This window comes from Trematomus bernacchii, unplaced genomic scaffold (genome assembly GCF_902827165.1).
Source record: "Trematomus bernacchii unplaced genomic scaffold, fTreBer1.1, whole genome shotgun sequence".
NCBI lineage: Eukaryota > Metazoa > Chordata > Actinopteri > Perciformes > Nototheniidae > Trematomus > Trematomus bernacchii.
Genome location: NW_022988098.1, coordinates 7,085,418 through 7,105,227, shown reverse-complemented (window position 1 = coordinate 7,105,227; position 19,810 = coordinate 7,085,418). Strand labels below are relative to the sequence as shown.

Here is a 19,810-nt window from a genome sequence, read left to right as displayed (position 1 = left end):
TGGATAGTTAGATAGATAGTTAGATAGATAGTTAGATGGATGGATAGATAGTTAGATAGATAGATAGTTAGATAGATGGATAGATAGATAGTTAGATAGTTAGATAGATAGATAGATAGTTAGATAGTTAGATATAGATAGATAGACAGATGGATAGTTAGATAGATAGTTAGATAGATAGATGGATAGTTAGATAGATAAGACAGATAGATGGATAGTTAGATAGATAGTTAGATAGATAGTTAGATAGATAGATAGATAGTTAGATAGATAGTTAGATGGATAGTTAGATAGATAGATAGTTAGATAGATAGTTAGATGGATGGATAGATAGTTAGATAGATAGATAGTTAGATGGATGGATAGATAGTTAGATAGATACATAGATAGATAGATAGATAGATAGATAGATAGTTAGATAGATACATAGATAGATAGATAGTTAGATGGATGGATAGATAGTTAGATAGATAGACAGATAGATGGATAGTTAGATAGATAGTTAGATAGATAGATAGATAGATAGATAGATAGTTAGATAGATAGATAGATAGATAGATAGATAGATGGATAGATAGTTAGATAGTTAGATATAGATAGATAGACAGATGGATAGTTAGATAGATGGATAGATAGATAGACAGATAGATAGATAGTTAGATAGATAGATAGTTAGATAGTTAGATATAGATAGATAGACAGATGGATAGTTAGATAGATGGATAGATAGATAGACAGATAGATAGATAGTTAGATAGATGGATAGTTAGATAGATAGACAGATAGATAGTTAGACAGATGGATAGTTAGATAGATGGATAGATAGTTAGATAGATGAGAATCAGAATCAGAAACAGGTTTATTACCAGGTAGGTTTACACGTACGAGGAATTTGACTTGGTGTCATGGTGCATACATAAAAGGTAAAACAATTAATAACACAGAGAGAACTAGAAAAACATTAAAAAGCTCAATGATTGTGTGAACTGTAATTCCTGTGACTAGTCTTCGAGTACAATAAAGTTTTGAGGTTTGAAATCATTTTAAAATCCATTGAGAGCATTCAACAACTCAAACAGTCATTTAATAAAGACCGTTTTGAGTGGCAGCATAATATAACCATAATAAATGTGGAAATGAGAATATATAAAATGTTGACAAAAGATTATTCTGACTGAAGTTAATATAACCCTTCACTGCTTATCTTTCTAAAGCTACCTCTTGTGTTGCTGGAGGTCATGATTCAGAATCACTGTGCTTATAGCCATAATATGACTCAAAACATTTCCAGAGATGCTAATGGCTTCAACGCTCCCTTAATAACGCAGTGCTCTCACCTGTGGCCTTTAGTCGGGGTTTGGGGCTCTTCTTCTCCTTCTTCTCCGGCCTTCCCCTTCGGATCACCTTCTTGCCCTTCTTCTTGGAGCGACCGTAATCGCTGTCATCGTCGTCCTCCACCGTGACGTCCCTCGTCGCTGCCAGACTCGTTCAGCTGCACAAAGAAATGTTCACGTAAGGATGTTTTCTCCACGTGTGGTTTAGCTCTGTACCATTGTTGAAACCATAACAGCAAATAGCACATAGTAGAATATATATTTATTGTCACCATACAAAGTACAACGAAATAGAAACTCTCACTGCAGTAAAAATAGACACAAATAAATAAATAATAAATAAGGGTGGTAAAAAGCAGAGGTAGTAGCGATGACAGTGCACTGAGATCAATTCAATGTCAATGTGCATATTTACACTTGCAGTCTTAAACGTGTATACATGTAGGTTCATTTAATTACATTACATTACATGTTATGTTACTTGTTAGACGCTTTTATCCCAAAGCGACTTACATACTCGGTACTCTGGGCAATCCCCAAAGGAGCAATTTGGGGTGAAGTGTCTCAGGGGACACAACGACATGCTGACTGCAGTGGGACTCAAACTTGCTATCCTCTGATTCAAAGATCAGCGCACTAACCCACTGCGCCACACGCCTTAATGGTTATAGTAACCGAAGGATGCAAGTCTAATAGTCATAAATATTTCTAAACAGTAGTGTCTGAAGCTTTGACCATTTCCAATAAATAATTCGTTCAAATAATGTGAGTTTGTTCAGTGGCAAGATCTATTTCAAATTGAGTATAGAAAGTGATGTCATGGAGCTGTTGCTTTAAGAGCTTTCCTTACAGCTTTGTCGGCTGATCACTACACCATTTTATAAATAATAATAATAATACACTTTATTGGTGGCACAAGCAGAGTTGCAAAGGGCTTTCACGGAAAAAAACAGAGCACCTTTAAAACACACAAGGAATAAAAAGTGTCCAGGAGAGAAAGTCCCTCTGGAAGTACATTTGGGATTTTAGTCTTTGCAGATTTACATGCACAAGAACCTAGAAAACAAACTACAGTAGAGGAAAAACCCCCAAAAGCACAATAGGGCCTCTTTAGAGAGAGATAAGATAAGAACTTTATTGATCCCAATTTGGGAAATGTTTGTGTTGCAGCCGCACAGAAAGACATGGCACAATACAAATTCAAAGAAACTAACAAGAAAGTAGAAAATATACAAATGAACAATAACAAGATACAAGCAAGTTATTATATATACATAAGTATGTGAGAGATGGAATATTACATATTAAACTTAATATATAAATGTAAAATGTAATGTCTTTATGAATCTGACAACATTAAAGGTGGGGTAGGTCATTTTGAAAAAACCAGCTCGAGTGCGCTAGAATTTGAAAATACACAGCCGGAAAAAATCTGCCCCTTCCTTCAGACTTCCTTACAGAGCCCCTCCTCCAACACACACGAACGTGCACATGACCAATGAGGGCACGAGATAAGTTTGTGCACAGATGGAAGGCTGACAGGCAGGTAGGCCATCCAGTTATTTTAGCCGGGCCGGCTCAGATGATTGGTCGTGCTTTTTACAGCGCCACGGCTTCCACAGATGAAATATTTGTATGTATTTATTGTCAAAGCATTTCATATATTCATTGCTATCGGGATGTTAAGAGCATTCCATGGAATATAACAAAAAGTGTTTCTGAAATAAATTACATACCCCACCTTTAAGTACATGCTAGATAGAATGGGAGGGATGAAACCCTCTTTAATGGTCTCACATACAGTGAGATGTGTTCTCTGCTTTTAACCCATCCCAGTAGGAGCAGTGGGCAGCTATTGTACATCTTAGTTTTGGTTCCTAAGAAACACACACTACTGGTTTAGAGCGTGACAGTTTTGGTGTATCAGTATTAACAGCAGGGGGACATACGGCCGTTGTAGCATCTTTAAAAACACACAAAGAATAAAAAGTGTTCTGGAGAGAAACTCCCTCTGGAAGTACATTTGGGATTTTAGTCTTTGCAGATTCACATGTTACCTAGAAAACACACTACAGTAAAGGGAAAACCCCAAAAAGCATAATATGGCCCTCTTTAATGTCTGTATGAATCTGCCGACATTAACCACATGTTGTTCTGGTTGCTACAGTAAACACACAAAAACAAGCGCATGAGGACCTTTTCTCCCGAGCGGTTCAGCAGTCTAAATCAGTCATTCTTTAAACTTCGGTAACACTTTATATTAAAAAAGGTACACACATTCACCATCAACTAATGTTTAATTAAGATTCATATAGCAGTTATATTGGGCTTTTTATTAGTCATTATAAAAACACTTATTATTGTCTTGTTCTACATGAAACATATTCTACAAGTATTAGGCCATTAGCTAGAGTTTTTCCTCAATAACCCTCTAATTAGTTTATTTATTGTAAGTAAGGACGTTGTTGTACATGAGTTTTGGTCTTAAGCTCAATATGGGTTTAATAAGGCAGCAGTAGTACCACAAGAATAGTCATTCTCCATAATAACACCAAACAAATATGGCCTATTCTTATGTAACAAGACATGAAACTACGAGTGTTAATTGTGTCAAAATAACTTAAAATGTGGTATTTTCTAACTCAGATTACGTGCACTAATAAGATAGTAGTTTGGCTCTAATATGCATGTTAATTAACAACTAGTTGATGTGAATATGTGTACCTTAATCTAAAGTGGTACCGCAACTTCTTATGCTACATGTCCAACAGTAAAACACACACTAGTCTAGAGTGTGTGTCTGTTTGGTGTATCAGTGTTAACAGTACTAGTCTAGTGTGTGTGTCAGTTTGGTGTATCAGTGTTAACACTACTAGTCTAGAGTGTGTGACAGGTTGGTGTATCAGTGTTAACAGTACTAGTCTAGAGTGTGTGACAGGTTGGTGTATCAGTGTTAACACTACTAGTCTAGAGTGTGTGACAGGTTGGTGTATCAGTGTTAACAGTACTAGTCTAGAGTGTGTGACAGGTTGGTGTATCAGTGTTAACAGTACTAGTCTAGAGTGTGTGACAGGTTGGTGTATCAGTGTTAACACTACTAGTCTAGAGTGTGTGACAGGTTGGTGTATCAGTGTTAACAGTACTAGTCTAGTGTGTGACAGTTTGGTGTATCAGTGTTAACAGTACTAGTCTAGAGTGTGTGACAGGTTGGTGTATCAGTGTTAACACTACTAGTCTAGAGTGTGTGACAGGTTGGTGTATCAGTGTTAACAGTACTAGTCTAGTGTGTGACAGTTTGGTGTATCAGTGTTAACAGTACTAGTCTAGTGTGTGTGACAGTTTGGTGTATCAGTGTTAACAGTACTAGTCTAGTGTGTGACAGTTTGGTGTATCAGTGTTAACACTACTAGTCTAGTGTGTGACAGGTTGGTGTATCAGTGTTAACACTACTAGTCTAGTGTGTGACAGTTTGGTGTATCAGTGTTAACACTACTAGTCTAGTGTGTGACAGGTTGGTGTATCAGTGTTAACACTACTAGTCTAGTGTGTGACAGTTTGGTGTATCAGTGTTAACACTACTAGTCTAGTGTGTGACAGTTTGGTGTATCAGTGTTAACACTACTAGTCTAGTGTGTGACAGTTTGGTGTATCAGTGTTAACAGTACTAGTCTAGAGTGTGTGACAGGTTGGTGTATCAGTGTTAACACTACTAGTCTAGAGTGTGTGACAGGTTGGTGTATCAGTGTTAACAGTACTAGTCTAGTGTGTGACAGTTTGGTGTATCAGTGTTAACAGTACTAGTCTAGAGTGTGTGACAGGTTGGTGTATCAGTGTTAACAGTACTAGTCTAGTGTGTGACAGTTTGGTGTATCAGTGTTAACACTACTAGTCTAGTGTGTGACAGGTTGGTGTATCAGTGTTAACACTACTAGTCTAGTGTGTGACAGTTTGGTGTATCAGTGTTAACACTACTAGTCTAGTGTGTGACAGGTTGGTGTATCAGTGTTAACACTACTAGTCTAGTGTGTAACAGTTTGGTGTATCAGTGTTAACAGTACTAGTCTAGTGTGTGACAGTTTGGTGTATCAGTGTTAACACTACTAGTCTAGTGTGTGACAGTTTGGTGTATCAGTGTTAACAGTACTAGTCTAGAGTGTGTGACAGTTTGGTGTATCAGTGTTAACAGTACTAGTCTAGTGTGTGACAGGTTGGTGTATCAGTGTTAACAGCAGGGGTACATACGGTCGTTGTAGGCCTCCTCCTGGTCCTCCTTCTCCTCGTCCTCGCTGCCTGCGTCTCCCAGAATGATCTCCCTCTGTTTGGACACCGCCTTGGAGGCCGCCTGGCGCACGGTACGCTTTCGACTCACTTCCTTCTCATCGTCACTGTCATCTACGCAAAGAACACACACACACACACACACACACACACACACACACACACACACACACACACACACACACACACACACACACACACACACACACACACACACACACACACACACACACACACACACACACACACAACACACACACACCACACACACACTACACACACACACACACACACACACACACACACACACACACACACACACACCACACACACACCACACACCACAACACACACACACAACACACACACACACAACACACACAACACACACACACACAACACACACACAACACACACACACACATCACACCACACACACACTACACACACACACACACACACACACACACACACACACACACACACACACACACACACACACACACACACACACACACACAGGGGTTCAAAATACATTCACAACAGAACAAGACCAGCAGTGAACGGAGAGGACTCGATATACAGTGCTAAATTCAGGGTTACTTTAAAATGTAATCCTTTACAATTATTTAGTTACATGTTAAAAAACATCACCTGTAATCTGAGTATCACAATATAACAGTAACCTGATTACTTTCCATCATTAGGCTACCAACCATATAAAAATGCTGCTCAAATAAATACAGACGTAATGATAGAGAAGCAGCAGATTCTCACTTTAAAAAACAGCTGGAGATATTTGACATTTGTGCTGGGGTGAATATCAAACTTGTTACTGGGGGATTTTTCTGTCTGCTCCACCTCACATATTTAGACTTCCTATATGGACTTTTCACTGCTTTTAAATTCACACTAACTACACATCCGGAAGTAAAGTACGATCTACTTTTGACAACTAGTTCCCATCCGTTTAACTATAGCTGCTTTTCTGGAATGCATCATTAACTGACATATATTGATCATATTCTGTGCCTACGACCAAACTACAGCATCTAATCCACCCCAACACCTACAGGGAGCAGATAATAGATGTATATTAATACAAACCGTTTGAACTATCACCCCGATTGATCACAAAAGATGCCATAGTGTCAATGTCTTTACGAGTTGATCAGCCTTATTAACCATGACTTCCACTGAGTATTAAATCAAAGCAGAACGAAACAGACTTGAGAATCAATCGGCCGTGGATGTGGGAGGAATACAGTATTTCTCAGATACTCAAAAGATCAATATCCATGGCATCTATTCCACACCGTACTCCCTTTCCGGCCTTCAAAAAGCCCAGAGCCAGAATACATATCATCTGGCTGCAAAAAAGCAAAAGCCTCCACAAAGTTTTGACTTATTTTATTAGCCACGGTCCTATTTCTTATATTTGAAATCTACAAATGCTGTTTAGGTTCAACACATTAAAGGTCCCCTATTATACTGTTTCTCATCAATATATTACAGGTCTCAGATATATACAAAACCTGTCTCTGAAGTGTTTGGCTCCAAACACCAAACAGATCATTGCAGCATCCCATAATCCCCACTGTTTCAGCCCTGTTTCAAAAGTGCTGATTCTCTGTCTGTTACTTTAGATGAAAATAAGGAGCCCCTCCCCACGCCCCTCTGAGAGATATTTGGTTAAAAAGAGCACAATGGTGCTCTAGGAGGAGATTCAGGTGATAAGGTGGGGGGGGGGGGGTTACCTTGGTTGGTGATTGGCTAATGGTTACACAAGCCAATCAATCGTTATGACATCATAAAGTGGCCAAAATCTGATCAGCTTGTTTTCAGACAGGTTTTTATATAAATGGATCAGGACAAAGAGAGAGAGAATCTTTGTTCCTGAAACTTTCAGAATCTCTTTACACAGAGGGGACACATGTTGATGTAGAAGAGACATGAAGAAGAGGGGACACATGTTGATGTAGAGAGACATGAAGAAGAGGGGACACATGTTGATGTAGAAGAGACATGAAGAAGAGGGGACCACATGTTGATGTAGAAGAGACATGAAGAAGAGGGGACACATGTTGATGTAAGAAGAGGACATGAAGAAGAGGGGACACATGTTGATGTAGAAGAGGGGACACATGTTGATGTAGAAGAGACATGAGGAAGAGGGGACACATGTTGATGTAGAAGACACATTGAAGAAGAGGGACACATGTTGATGTAGAAGAGACATGAAGAAGAGGGGACACATGTTGATGTAGAAGAGACATGAAGAAGAGGGGACACATGTTGATGTAGAAGAGACATGAAGAAGAGGGGACACATGTTGATGTAGGAAATGTAGAAGAGACATGTGATAGAAGACATAAGGGGACACGTGTTGATGTAGAAGAGACATGAAGAAGAGGATTTTGCATAATAGGTGACCTTTAAAAAGGGGTAAATTAAATGGTTGAGCCCTTACGAGAACTTTTAATGTTGTATTTGTCTTAATGAGATCACTATAAAAAATCTGTGTGCCACATATGACAGCATACACCCTGTATCTGGTGCATCAAGAAAAGAGCAGCTAACCACGATACGTACGGCTCATCAGTCACCAGGTGTTAGCCACAGTTTTTAAGATGTTCAGGTGGATATGTAGAGGAAATGAACTGGATGTTACCTGCAGGCCGTTTTTTCTCTTCGGCCCTCTCTTGGCGGGCTTCTCAACCTTCGCTTTCTTTCCCTTTTTGCCTTTTTTTTCTTCATAGTCACTTCCTCCGTCCTCATCCGTTCCTTCCTCCTCTGCGAATTCGTTGTCTTCCTCGTTGCTGCCAAAGTCATCTGCAGCAGAGAGAAGTCAGTGAGCCGCTTTCCACATAATCACTTTCCAGCTGTTTCCATAAAAAAAAAAGGGCCCGAGCGATTACTACTCATCTCAAATCGAAAAAGTAAATAAACTGACTTACCTGCTGAGTCATTTTTGGGTTTAGTGACTTTCTCGTCAGACTCCTCGCTGGAAAAAAAATACGAGAAATGTCAACCAGAGTGAAAACACTCAAACAAGCAAGGAAAGGATCTGGACCAGGAACCAATCAGAGCAGACCTCTGCAGAGTTGCTGTTTGGAGGCAGTGTGGTGAAGCTATCTGAGGCTCATGCTAACTCTAAGCTAGCATCTTGGATCTGGGAAGCAGCTGCTCAGTTAATGTAGGCTGAGAGTCAGAAAGGAGGACTTTAATTGCAACAAAATCAATACAACAGTGCTCTGCTGTTCTGTAAGAGCAACACTCTTCTATTTTCAGCATTAGAGCGGTAAATGAGCAGCTTAAAACGGAGCTAGCGACAGTAAATCAGAAACAGGTTTATTACCAGGTAGGTTAACACATACAGGGAATTTCAAATGTTAGTATGTATGCTAATTGTTTTATATAGAAAATCCAGTCAAGAGAATACAATTGTGTTATTGTTGAAGGCTATTTGAACTGTGAGATACTTCAACACATCTAGCCTAATTGAATTAATGTCATCAAATGGAGCTGTTTGCTGCGTGTTGTAGTGGTGGAAATGCTACACATTTTTAAGGATGAATTAGTTTATCATTAAAGTAACTTGGTGCGTTCTTGATCTGTTCTTTTAACTCCCAATGCTGCTGATTTCGCATTGAACAGGATGTCATGTAAGGTTCTCGAAGGAAAACATTTCCAACGTATGCAGTTGATTATTAGAGAAAGAATTCTGCTAAAAAAAAGTTCATCATTTACAGAGAGGTAGAGGTTACAACAGCACACACAGCTGAACACAGGGAATGTTTCTCTTAGCTTTCTCTTTGGTCTAAAGCACAGACACAAGTTCAGCTGCTGCAGGACACGGCAGTTTAGCTATATCTCAGATTTTAGGCTGAACTGGAAACGCATGTCACCCCTGCTCGGCTAAAGTGAACTGACCTCGGTCCAGGGAAAAACCGCTATAAGATTTCAGAAAGCTATAACATAATGAGTTGCATCCATGATGGATTGGATGCAGCTCTGCTCCTTCTCCCAGTTTCCTCCAGCTGAGTTTCTTTCTCTCTGCAGCTCAACATCCAATATTTCTCTGCCTGAAACGGCTCTAGCGCACCTGGCTGCCTCCCTCGCTAAACATGTATTTGATCAACGACCCTCTCCTCTTGACCTCATAAAGACTTCCTTCCACCCCAGCCTTATTGCACATGCCACACTTTATCATGGTGTCATTAAAGGGATCCTGTCATGCATGTTTCATCACTTTACTTCTCTCATACTGCCTGTGATGCGCCACATCTTTTCACCCTCCGTCTGAAACCAGAGCCAAGTTTGCTCTGATTGGTTTGCTTTTAATGCTGCTTTAAATTCTATTTTGAGATGTTTAAATTCCAGTCTTGTTTATTTCTACTTATGTGCAATGTCTTGTTTTGTTGTTTTTCAGGTTGCTGCAACGCAAACATTTATATTTTTCCATTGTTTTCATCCTGGTCACTGTGACGTAACGACGACCCAAATGGACCACTCCGCGGAGCCGTTACGCTACGTCCGCGGAGCCGTTATGTTCCTCACACACACACACACTCGGCGGGACGTTGCGAGGCTCGCTGCTGCGAGGAGCGGGACAGTGTGAGCTGGCTCACTGGTGTGGGGTCAGCGAGACGCAGCGGAACTCAGCCTGAGCACACACACACACCCGCAGCCTGGCTGTGAGTCTTTGTGTGTGCTCACACAGACTCACAGCATCCCGCCATCTCAGGCTGAGAAATCCACGGAGCTGCAGCTGAGAAAAGATTGAACACGGCACCCAGACCCCACGCAGCATTCTAATCTGTATGTCATTTTCTGGTTGCTAACAAACGCCGTTGTAATACATAAACACACATCAGAGCACAGTGGGCTCACAGGGAGGGGGGGGTCAGGAGCTCCAACAAGGCGTTTAGGACAGAGAGTGAATACACATACTATACAGAGATGCTGTATGAGAAACCAATGTGAGTTTGGAAAATTGCACAATATAAATCTATTCTAGTAGACCTCAACAATGGAATTATGATCAGAGGAAATGGCCATGACATGGGACCTTTAAAGTAATACCTGGTGTATGTCACAGGGTTCATAGATATATGTTGATGTGTGTTACATGTTTACAGTTCACAGATATATAGCGATGCTCACCTGTCATCCTGTGAGTTCTTTACGCGTTTGTGCTTGGGCTCACGTGGGGGGGCACGCACCTTCTTAGGCTTATTCTCCCCATACTCCTCATCTACACAGAAAAGACAAGGTTACAGTTTTACAGTTGCAGGCATTCACATACAAGGACATGTTAGCTGTTCATCAGACAAACAAGTTATACATTATTTCTGTTATCGGATTCTCAATAGGATGGAAAATGGATTAAGGTGCCAAATTAGCTGAGAGCATACATACTGTTTATCCACTAATCTCTCACTAGATTTGCCAGTAACTGCATTGAATTACAACATACAGTACAAGTATATCACTGCAAGATATCATAATACCACATGTATTGAAACACATCTCTTACCTGCATCAGACTCGTTTGAATTGTGAGTAGTTCACCACTTTCCTGTTCCTGCGAAGAGAGATGACACATTGTGTTACGTTTCATTCACACAGGACAAAATTACTTCTGTTTCTAGACACTGCTGGAGGGGGTAGGCAGCAAAAAGATGACCAATATGAGCAAGTCATCAGCAACAAGTTAGCTGTGAGTGCATGTGTGGATTTTATAATGCTGCCTGAGAAGCCACAAAGCTTCGGGCGGTGAACTGGACACTGGGACACTTCTACAGTTTCCGAGGCTAATTTAGCAAAGTATATATGCAGGAAGCCTCAGGTGACAGTAGCCAACTTCAGTTCAGGTAACACACACCTGGAGAAGCTGCGTCGGGGGAGGTTAAAGCCACATATGAACCATCCATCATCCAATTTATGCATGTATATATCTATATTTTATGTATTCATGGTGTTTGATTATAGCCCATCGTTAGCTTTTGAATTCTGGCAATTAAAATTACACTTCAAAAATCACAAAGTGGTGTTATTAATATGAGCTGAAATAAACGTGACAAGTAACGAGTGTTTGCCACAAGGCTTATTTTCTGCAATATACGGAAATCCAATGGAAGAATCCCATTGCTTTTTATTGAGGGAATCGTTGCAATGCTTACTTCAACATCATCCTACAAAATGAAGTTATCGCCGCACCATTAAATTATTGTTGGCAGGACTGGTTGCTCAATGCTTGACAATACCCGTGGATACCTTATAACAAGAAGCTTAGGTGCTTTACTGGGCGCACAAACAAAAAGGGTAAAATGTGCTAAATAATCTACAAGTTACATTACTGTATGTCCCAACCCCATTATGCTGGTGTGTGTGTGTGTGTGTGTGTGTGTGTGTAACTGTCAGAACATTTTACAACTACTTTGGTTACAGCAAACACACACCGACCACAGTGTAAGCCTCAGACATGTGTGATAGTCAGTGGCAGTCTTACACACATTTTCTTTCACATCAGAAGGAAACACACCATGTTTCCAATTAGCTCCAATAAAGAAAGATACCAAACTGTGGTAGCTGCTGATAAAACTTGTGATGTGGAAATATATCTACGACCTAGGTGGTCTTTTGTCTAATAACCATTAATTGTCTGGTATAGAAATGATAGAAAATAGTAAAAAGTGACATAGGTAGAGTTTGTTAAGCTGTTTCTGTTCAAAAAATGTTTTACAATTGAGAAGCTGTAGGAAGTTATGGTTTGGTAATTGTTATATATGGACAATATTTCAATGTTTACCTAATTTAATTGCTCTAATGATTTCCAATTAAATCTGTACACCGAGCAAGGCCGCAACAACTAATCAAGTCCATCAAAATTGATTATCAAAATAGTTGGCAACTCTTTTCCTTCATCGATTTTTTAGGAGTATGTTATGATGCACAGCCACTTCGCGTGCTTGCATCGTCTCCGCGGGGGCAGCTAAACGACCAATGTTGCGCCTCTTTTTGGGCACGTGATGAATTACCAATAATGATGACGACTCCTTTATGTCTGGAGTTAGTGTTTGAAAAGCGGCAGAGATAAATGACACAGCGGAGAAAAGTGAAGAGGAGCCACGGGATAGCTCATGATTTCAGGATCGAATTGAAAAAAGGACAAAATGGTGGTCCCTGTTCTTTCTCCATTCTGTGGTGGACCAATGTAGTCAGGAACCCCATAAAGCTCTTTTAAAGATAACACTTTATAAAGTTACAGCCTTCTGTATTGATGTCAATTTTGATTGGACTAACTCAAAAGGTTTTTCAAAGCGAGCAGAAAGGTCTAGAAAATCTGGTTAACGGGTCATTCCAGGATGTAAAAATGACTGGTCAGCGGTCAAAAGGGATAGCCGCTAACGTTAAAGCTAGAACGCGTTGGACACTAATGGTTAAATTAAAATTAGGGCCATTCAAGTGTTGGTGCTGGGGAGTCGATTAACCCAGAATAAATACAGTATATGTTGATTTACGACAATATATTGGTCAATAGAACCTTTGCTAGAATGAGATTCTATGGAGAAGAGACATTGAGTTGTCGAACCCGGCTTACTGTAAACATGTGTGAAGTATTTGGTAATTCTATGCAACAGATGATGTGTGTTTGAATGTATTTCATATTTGTGGAGATAATTAGTTCAACCACCATTGATTTCCTAAATAACCACAAACTAAAATAGAAGTAAGCCAAAGTAGGCAAAATCTAAGTAAAATAAGTAGATGTGTGTTTTTATGACTTTGTATGTGGGGATCAAGGTTTTTAAATGATAGGCTGCAGATGCAACACAAATGAAAATAGTATAAAATTAAGATAAATATATATACAAAAAAACTATTCTGTATTTTTTGTATTTACAGTAATCCAATAATCAAACGTTGTCTCCATTTAAAGAAACATCCCTAATTTACAGACTGCTTTTCCAATGAAACATTCAGATGCCTTGAAAACCTGTGACATTTCATGGGCCAACTGTAAACTAGGTATGTGTTTAAAGTAATATTAACATTTATTTATTCTATACACTACTGACTACTAACATCTCTCTGTTGCAATTCAACAGACATAGGAAAGGAAAAGCTACAGTACATGCAGGGATTGAGATTTAAGAAAAATGTTGAGTGGTCTGTTCATTTTTTTCAGATCTGTATGTGTATGAATGTGAGGCTGCAGATCCAACAAAATTGAAAATGGCACTATTTAAAACAGATAGACAAACAGAACAGGTATTCCAAGACACACACTAACTTGAATATGCATATAACTAAATGGAATAACTAACAAATAAGTAAATTCACACCACAAGACTGGAGTATTTTGTTGATGTGTTTGAGATATCCAAGTATACTTGCTTTATTTCCTTAAGTGGAAGTTGAGAAAATAAATGTATATAAGCATTTAGGACCTTTTTTTAATTAATCTTTTAATCAAACCTAATTCCTGTTTTAAGAAAGTACAGATTCCCTCTCAAATTACTCTGATTTTGTGGACTAACTTTAAATTAGACCGTAACAGTATCTAAAACCCTTTTAAATCAAGTCAATTAACAATTAATTTCTGTTTAATTAATTAAACACCTCATGTTGAACACATCACCTTTAAGACTTTGTAATGTATGGTGTGCATTATTTAGTTTTAATGTGGGGCTGTTGAAAGAACACAATTAAAAAAGGGCATCATTTAAAAATAAATATGCAGAAACAGGTTTTCCAAGACAACCAATGGCATGTGTCTTGTAGATATCAAATATGGACTATACAGAATCATATATATGCATTTAAGACTTTGTTAATGTTTTTTCTTACTTAATTAATCTGTTAATCAAACCTCATTTGCGTTTACAGAAACAGTCCTGATTAACGGTTCCCTTTCAAATGACTCATTCAGATGTCTTGAAAACCCGCGAGATTTCGTGGGCTAACTTTAAATTAGACCTAAAGGCATCCAAAACTCTTATAATCAAGTTAAATAACATTTGTAATGTAACCTCATGTGCTATAATCACGGTGGGGGAGTCATGCATTGGGGGGTTGGGGGTGTGGTGACTTTTTGTAGTTTCTCCGCCTTCTTCTGACTTCAGCCAGCAGGGTTCATTTACTGCTAACACTCAAATACCTCCGTTATTCCTCCAATAGCGACATTTTATCCTCTAATACTGCACGTTTTATCGGTGTAAATAGGTAGAAATGTACGTAATTCAATGCAAATGCGATATAACCAGACTACAGCCTCGACATGCCTATTCTGCGCGGCAACAAGATCAAATCCCGAGGCCAAACGCCACCTCCCCCGGTCGGTTTTTTCCCCCTTTTGGTGGGGGGTGTTAGCGTTTTTAGAGCCTCCCCTGGATGAATGGGTAGCCATATTCTCATTCTCAGCCAAGAGAGGGGAAATATATGCATAAGTGGAGCCTTTAAACTGGTTAAATCACACCATGGCCTACATAAGCAGGGAAACAATGCACACATGATGGGCTGGTTTTTAAAAAGCCTGATAGACACGACACACAGCATGGCCACAGCGATGGGATCCATGTTAGAAAAAGAGGGTGCACACACACACACAAGAAGGGAAGCAACACACACGCACATTCCCATTATTTTTTCATGAAATAAACACTATTCCCAGCTTCATAAAAGACACACAGCGCCGTGTGGAGACGTGCATGTTTTCTGCACAGCATTAAGCACAGCACAGGACGGATTTGGCACACCTTACCTTACTGGTCTTGACATTTTGCAGGAATACAGTAGAGGTTAAAGGATGTAAGAAAAAAGGGGGAAGAAGCACACAGGGGGAGAAGGGGAAAAAAAGGAATATAGAGATTCCCGCTCTACAAAAAAAAAACCCCGAGGTTGGAGCACAACTCCACCGTGCGAGCGAGCGCGTAAAAATAAAAGTACTGCACCGATGTGTCCTCCAAACGCTAATATTCTTATTTTTTTGTGCCTTCAGCTACTCAAAATGGTGAATAAAACAAACTGAAACTGCAGCCTATGTGCAACCAAACCCTCGGCCTCGAAGGGGAGGGTCTTCGAAGACAAGCCAAGCCCCCTTCTGGGCTGTGAGAGGAGCGGCGCGGCATTCCGCTCCTCTGATTGGCTGGTTTGAACGACGAGGTTCTTCCCTATTGGTTGATCCAGCTGCACGTTCGAACCCCTTTAGCATTCGGTTCCCCGCCTCCGTTAGCAAGCTCGGTTGCGTTAGCACTGTTAAGAAAACAAAAAGAGGCCCTCAGGTTGGATGCAAACAGTGAATTCAGTGGGTCACTAAATACCATAAAGCAACATTGCAAGTGTGGGTTACAACGTGCACAAACATAATGTAAATATAATGTAATATAATATATTTTAAGGGTCTGATTGACAGTTTTCTTGCTCATACTGAGACTAGCCTTCCTAGACTGCTGCAGCAGGAGGTGAGCTACACAACAGTGGCAATAGCATTACAGGTATTATTCCTCTGTTACATTTTTACAAAATCAGGCCTGTTATTCATCTTTTAAAAGGGTGCACACACAAGAAGGGAAGCACACATGTAAATAAGATCCTACTTTTACATTTTGTTAGCCCTTCATAGTGTTTTTTCTCTCCAGATAATCTACAGATGTTGATCTTTCAGTCAACCTGTAGCCTATATATTTGACTTTTTAGTTCTGTTTTATTTTCTATTCTGAGATGTGTATGTGTTATATTTATATATTTTTTGTGCTATTTCTATTTTAAAATGCTGCTGTTACTGTAACAACAACAAAAATCCCAATTTGTGATCAATAAAGTATATCTTATGCTCTTTATGCCTTTTATTTTTGTAAAGCACTATGAAATTGCCTTGTGTTGAAAGGTGCCTTATCTTATTTTGTACTTAGGAACATTTCCATTATTTTTCATGAAATAAGCATGTGTTTTTATTTGGATGTGATTCATGTGTGCTTGCCTTTTTAAATAATATCTTAGCCTACTCTCTCTACTTTAATCTGCACTGCACATTTGCTGCTGTTATGCCATGAAACTCCCCGATGTCAGATGGATAAAGGATTCCTAATTCCGATATAATGAAATGTAAAACGACATTTCAGAATGCAAAAGTCCCTCAAATCATTACATAAATTGATTATACCACTTTCAGATCTTTAAACTCACCCATTAAAATCCAGATCAACTGCATGTGTCAACATATATTCAGTATTAACTCTGTTCCTGGCCTGGGTTAATGCAGGGAAAGGAGAACTAAAGGGTAAACTGGAGTTTGTGTAATAACTCTAGAATTGAAATACTAACCACTTTTACCTTTATGGAAGATTTTTCTTGAAATCAGAAAGCTTTTAAAATTGGATGCTTAAATTCCATTATTAGGATAATCGTATAATATAGGACAATCATATATAGCCTTACATTAGTAGAGCATGAGAAGTGGATTTAAAAATACAGGAATAGTAACTATGACTCACATATTGTTGCCATATATTTATTACCAGAGGTGGGAGAAGTACTCAGATCTGCAGCTAGTTGTAATGACTTTGTATACTGCAGAGTAGCTTGAGAATTTACTCCAGGTGGAACTAAAGTCTGATTTAACACTTGATTATATTTCACATCATTCATCCACATCTGTAAAGTAACTAAAGGTGGAGTAAAAGTACACAATTTACCTCTGAATTGTAGTGGGGTAGAAGTACTTGAGACAATCTACTTAGTTACTTTTGACCTCTGTTTATTAATCCCTTATTTTTTTTCAAATTAGATTTTCACTTAAATAAGAGTGAAATAACTGAAGGCGTGTGTCCTGTCTTTTGATAAAGCTGGTTGTTTATGTCTCGAAGATTCAAGGCTGTCAGAAAAACAGCATCAATAAAGAATGAGGGTATGACTGCACACTTACTCAAGGCTATAAAGGTCTACAATTGGAGCAAAACATGTTTCTGGCTTTGAGTAAATGTGCATGCGTTATTTTATGATTTGAATAATCATGGCATGACAACATTTCACATCGGAAAAAAACAATACATTACAGATGCATTTCAGTGCATACATGACCTTACATTGATAGATGTGTTTACATTTTTGTTTGGAGTATCAAAACTATTCGTCACAAATGGTACATTTACTGTACTTAAATAACGCTTTATCAGGTCTTTTTCGACCTCAAAGCGCTTTACACACTACGTGTCATTCACCCATTCACACTTCATTCATGCAGAGCAGTAGCACTTTCTCTAGGGAAGCTAACATTCACACACACTCACACACCGATGCTGGAGGAAATTTTAACCCTCGCCATCCAGACAGAATTATTACTGCGACAATGTATTATTTTTCTGTTACAGAAGGTAGTCATTGCAGCACATTAGGACTAATTCAGTGAACTCAATACGCTGCAGATGTGAGGGGATTAGACTTAATGGTTGCACTTTTTCCTCCCAGACTTTCCAACATGCTAACTGTTACATGGTGGCGGGAGTGTGTACCCATTCATGGTGGTCCAAACCTCAGCTCATCCATTCACCCGCCTGATGAACATGCAGCACGTTTATACATTTCCTCCAAACTCAAATCCTCTTTAAGCAGGACACCAGACTCAAAGCAGGAAATACGCCATGTTCATATGGATGCAAGTCTGAATGGACTGGTGAATACCATGTTCAGGACCACACAGGCCACATTATGCTTTTTGGGGTTTTCCCTTCCCTGTAGTGTGTTTTATTGGTCTTTGTGCATGTAAATGGTGTTCAATGGTGTTCCCTCCAGAGGGAGTTTCTCTCTCCCCCCCCCCCCCCGCCCTCCTGCCTGAAACGCCTCCATTGGATTATTTTGTTTACTTCCTAAACATAGTGACATCCATATGTAACACTCCCGCTGCTATTGTCTAGCGCTCCAACACATTGTACGTGATAGGTTAAGGAGTTTGACATCCTCTTAGTGGTTGACCAATCCCAACGGAGCCGGCCAGCTAACCAATCAGAGCAGACTGGGATCTGGTTTCAGACAGAGGGTGAAAAGAGGTGCTGCAGCACAGGCAGTATGAGAAAAATAAAGAGCTTTTTGAACATTAAAGCATGGAGACATGTCTCAGTAGAGACACTACATACTGATATACACCTGAAATGAGGAAAATAGGGCCCCTTTAAACCTTGAGTGTGTGTATAATGAGTTTCTCGGAGGACATAACATTTGAATTGTTATAAAAACATGTAGTTATGCTGCATCATTTTTTACAACAATTCCTGTTGATGTGTGAACACTATGGGTGGAGGTAACCTTTGTCTTTTTGGATTCCAGGTCCACCCACCCGTGTGGTTAGTTTGAGTGGTTTCTGTCAAATTGTAGTCTGCAGAGGGCTTGTTCCAAATGTGAGTTATTCCCATCATGCTGTGCTGGTGTGTGTGTATATGTGTATGTGTGTGTGTGCGTGTGTGTGTGTGTGTGTGTGTGTGTGTGTGTGTGTGTGTGTGTGTGTGTGTGTGTGTGTGTGTGTGTGTGTGTGTGTGTGTGTGTGTGTGTGTGTGTGTGTGTGTGTGTGTGTGTGTCTCTCTCCTGCTTCTTCCACATCGAACAGACTTCTGTCTCCGAGCTTTTGTGAAGATGCTGGAGTGAAGAGAGCAGGTATGTTGCTATGGAAACCAGGGAAAGTGACTCGCCTCTCTGTTCACGGCTGCACAGTTTCCTCCCGATGCTCCTCCGGTTAGATTCCTGCCTCCCTTCATCCTGCCACAATGGGAACATCCTTGAAAGCTGAGAGACATTTTTACAGCCCAGCTCAGGGTTTGATGAGAGACTCACAGAGTGTGTGTGTGCAGTGTGCACCATCACTGTGTTTACATGGAGAGAGACTCACAGAGTGTGTGTGTGCACCATCACTGTGTTTACATGGAGAGAGACTCACAGAGTGTGTGTGCACCATCACTGTGTTTACATGGAGAGAGACTCACAGTGACTACCTAATTGATCCTGGAAATTGGGTTTTGTGACAGTAACTCCATTTGGGAAGGAAATAGTAAGTATGTGCAATTCAAAGATAAAATAAAATAAATATGTTTTTATATAAATGTAAAAACGGTTAGAGTCAAAATGTCTAAAGATAATAATAATAATTGTTAAAGAAAGAAAATACATGTTAAAGATTCATATACACATAGATAACATTAAGA

At 39.5% G+C, this 19,810-nt stretch overlaps 1 protein-coding gene across 1 annotated transcript in view; it reads right to left on the bottom strand.

Annotated features, from left to right (window-relative positions):
- Positions 1 to 15,675, bottom strand: part of nucks1a (nuclear casein kinase and cyclin-dependent kinase substrate 1a) — a 17,927-nt gene extending 2,252 nt beyond the window's left edge. Inside the window, 10 exon segments of the mRNA XM_034121680.1 lie at positions 1,338 to 1,475; positions 3,806 to 3,823; positions 5,577 to 5,726; positions 8,284 to 8,296; positions 8,299 to 8,444; positions 8,570 to 8,616; positions 10,779 to 10,869; positions 11,152 to 11,167; positions 11,169 to 11,199; positions 15,382 to 15,675. Of these exon segments, the coding sequence (XP_033977571.1) occupies positions 1,338 to 1,475; positions 3,806 to 3,823; positions 5,577 to 5,726; positions 8,284 to 8,296; positions 8,299 to 8,444; positions 8,570 to 8,616; positions 10,779 to 10,869; positions 11,152 to 11,167; positions 11,169 to 11,199; positions 15,382 to 15,398 (667 nt within the window). The 5' untranslated portion in view covers positions 15,399 to 15,675.
- Between the last annotated feature and the right edge of the window lie 4,135 nt (positions 15,676 to 19,810).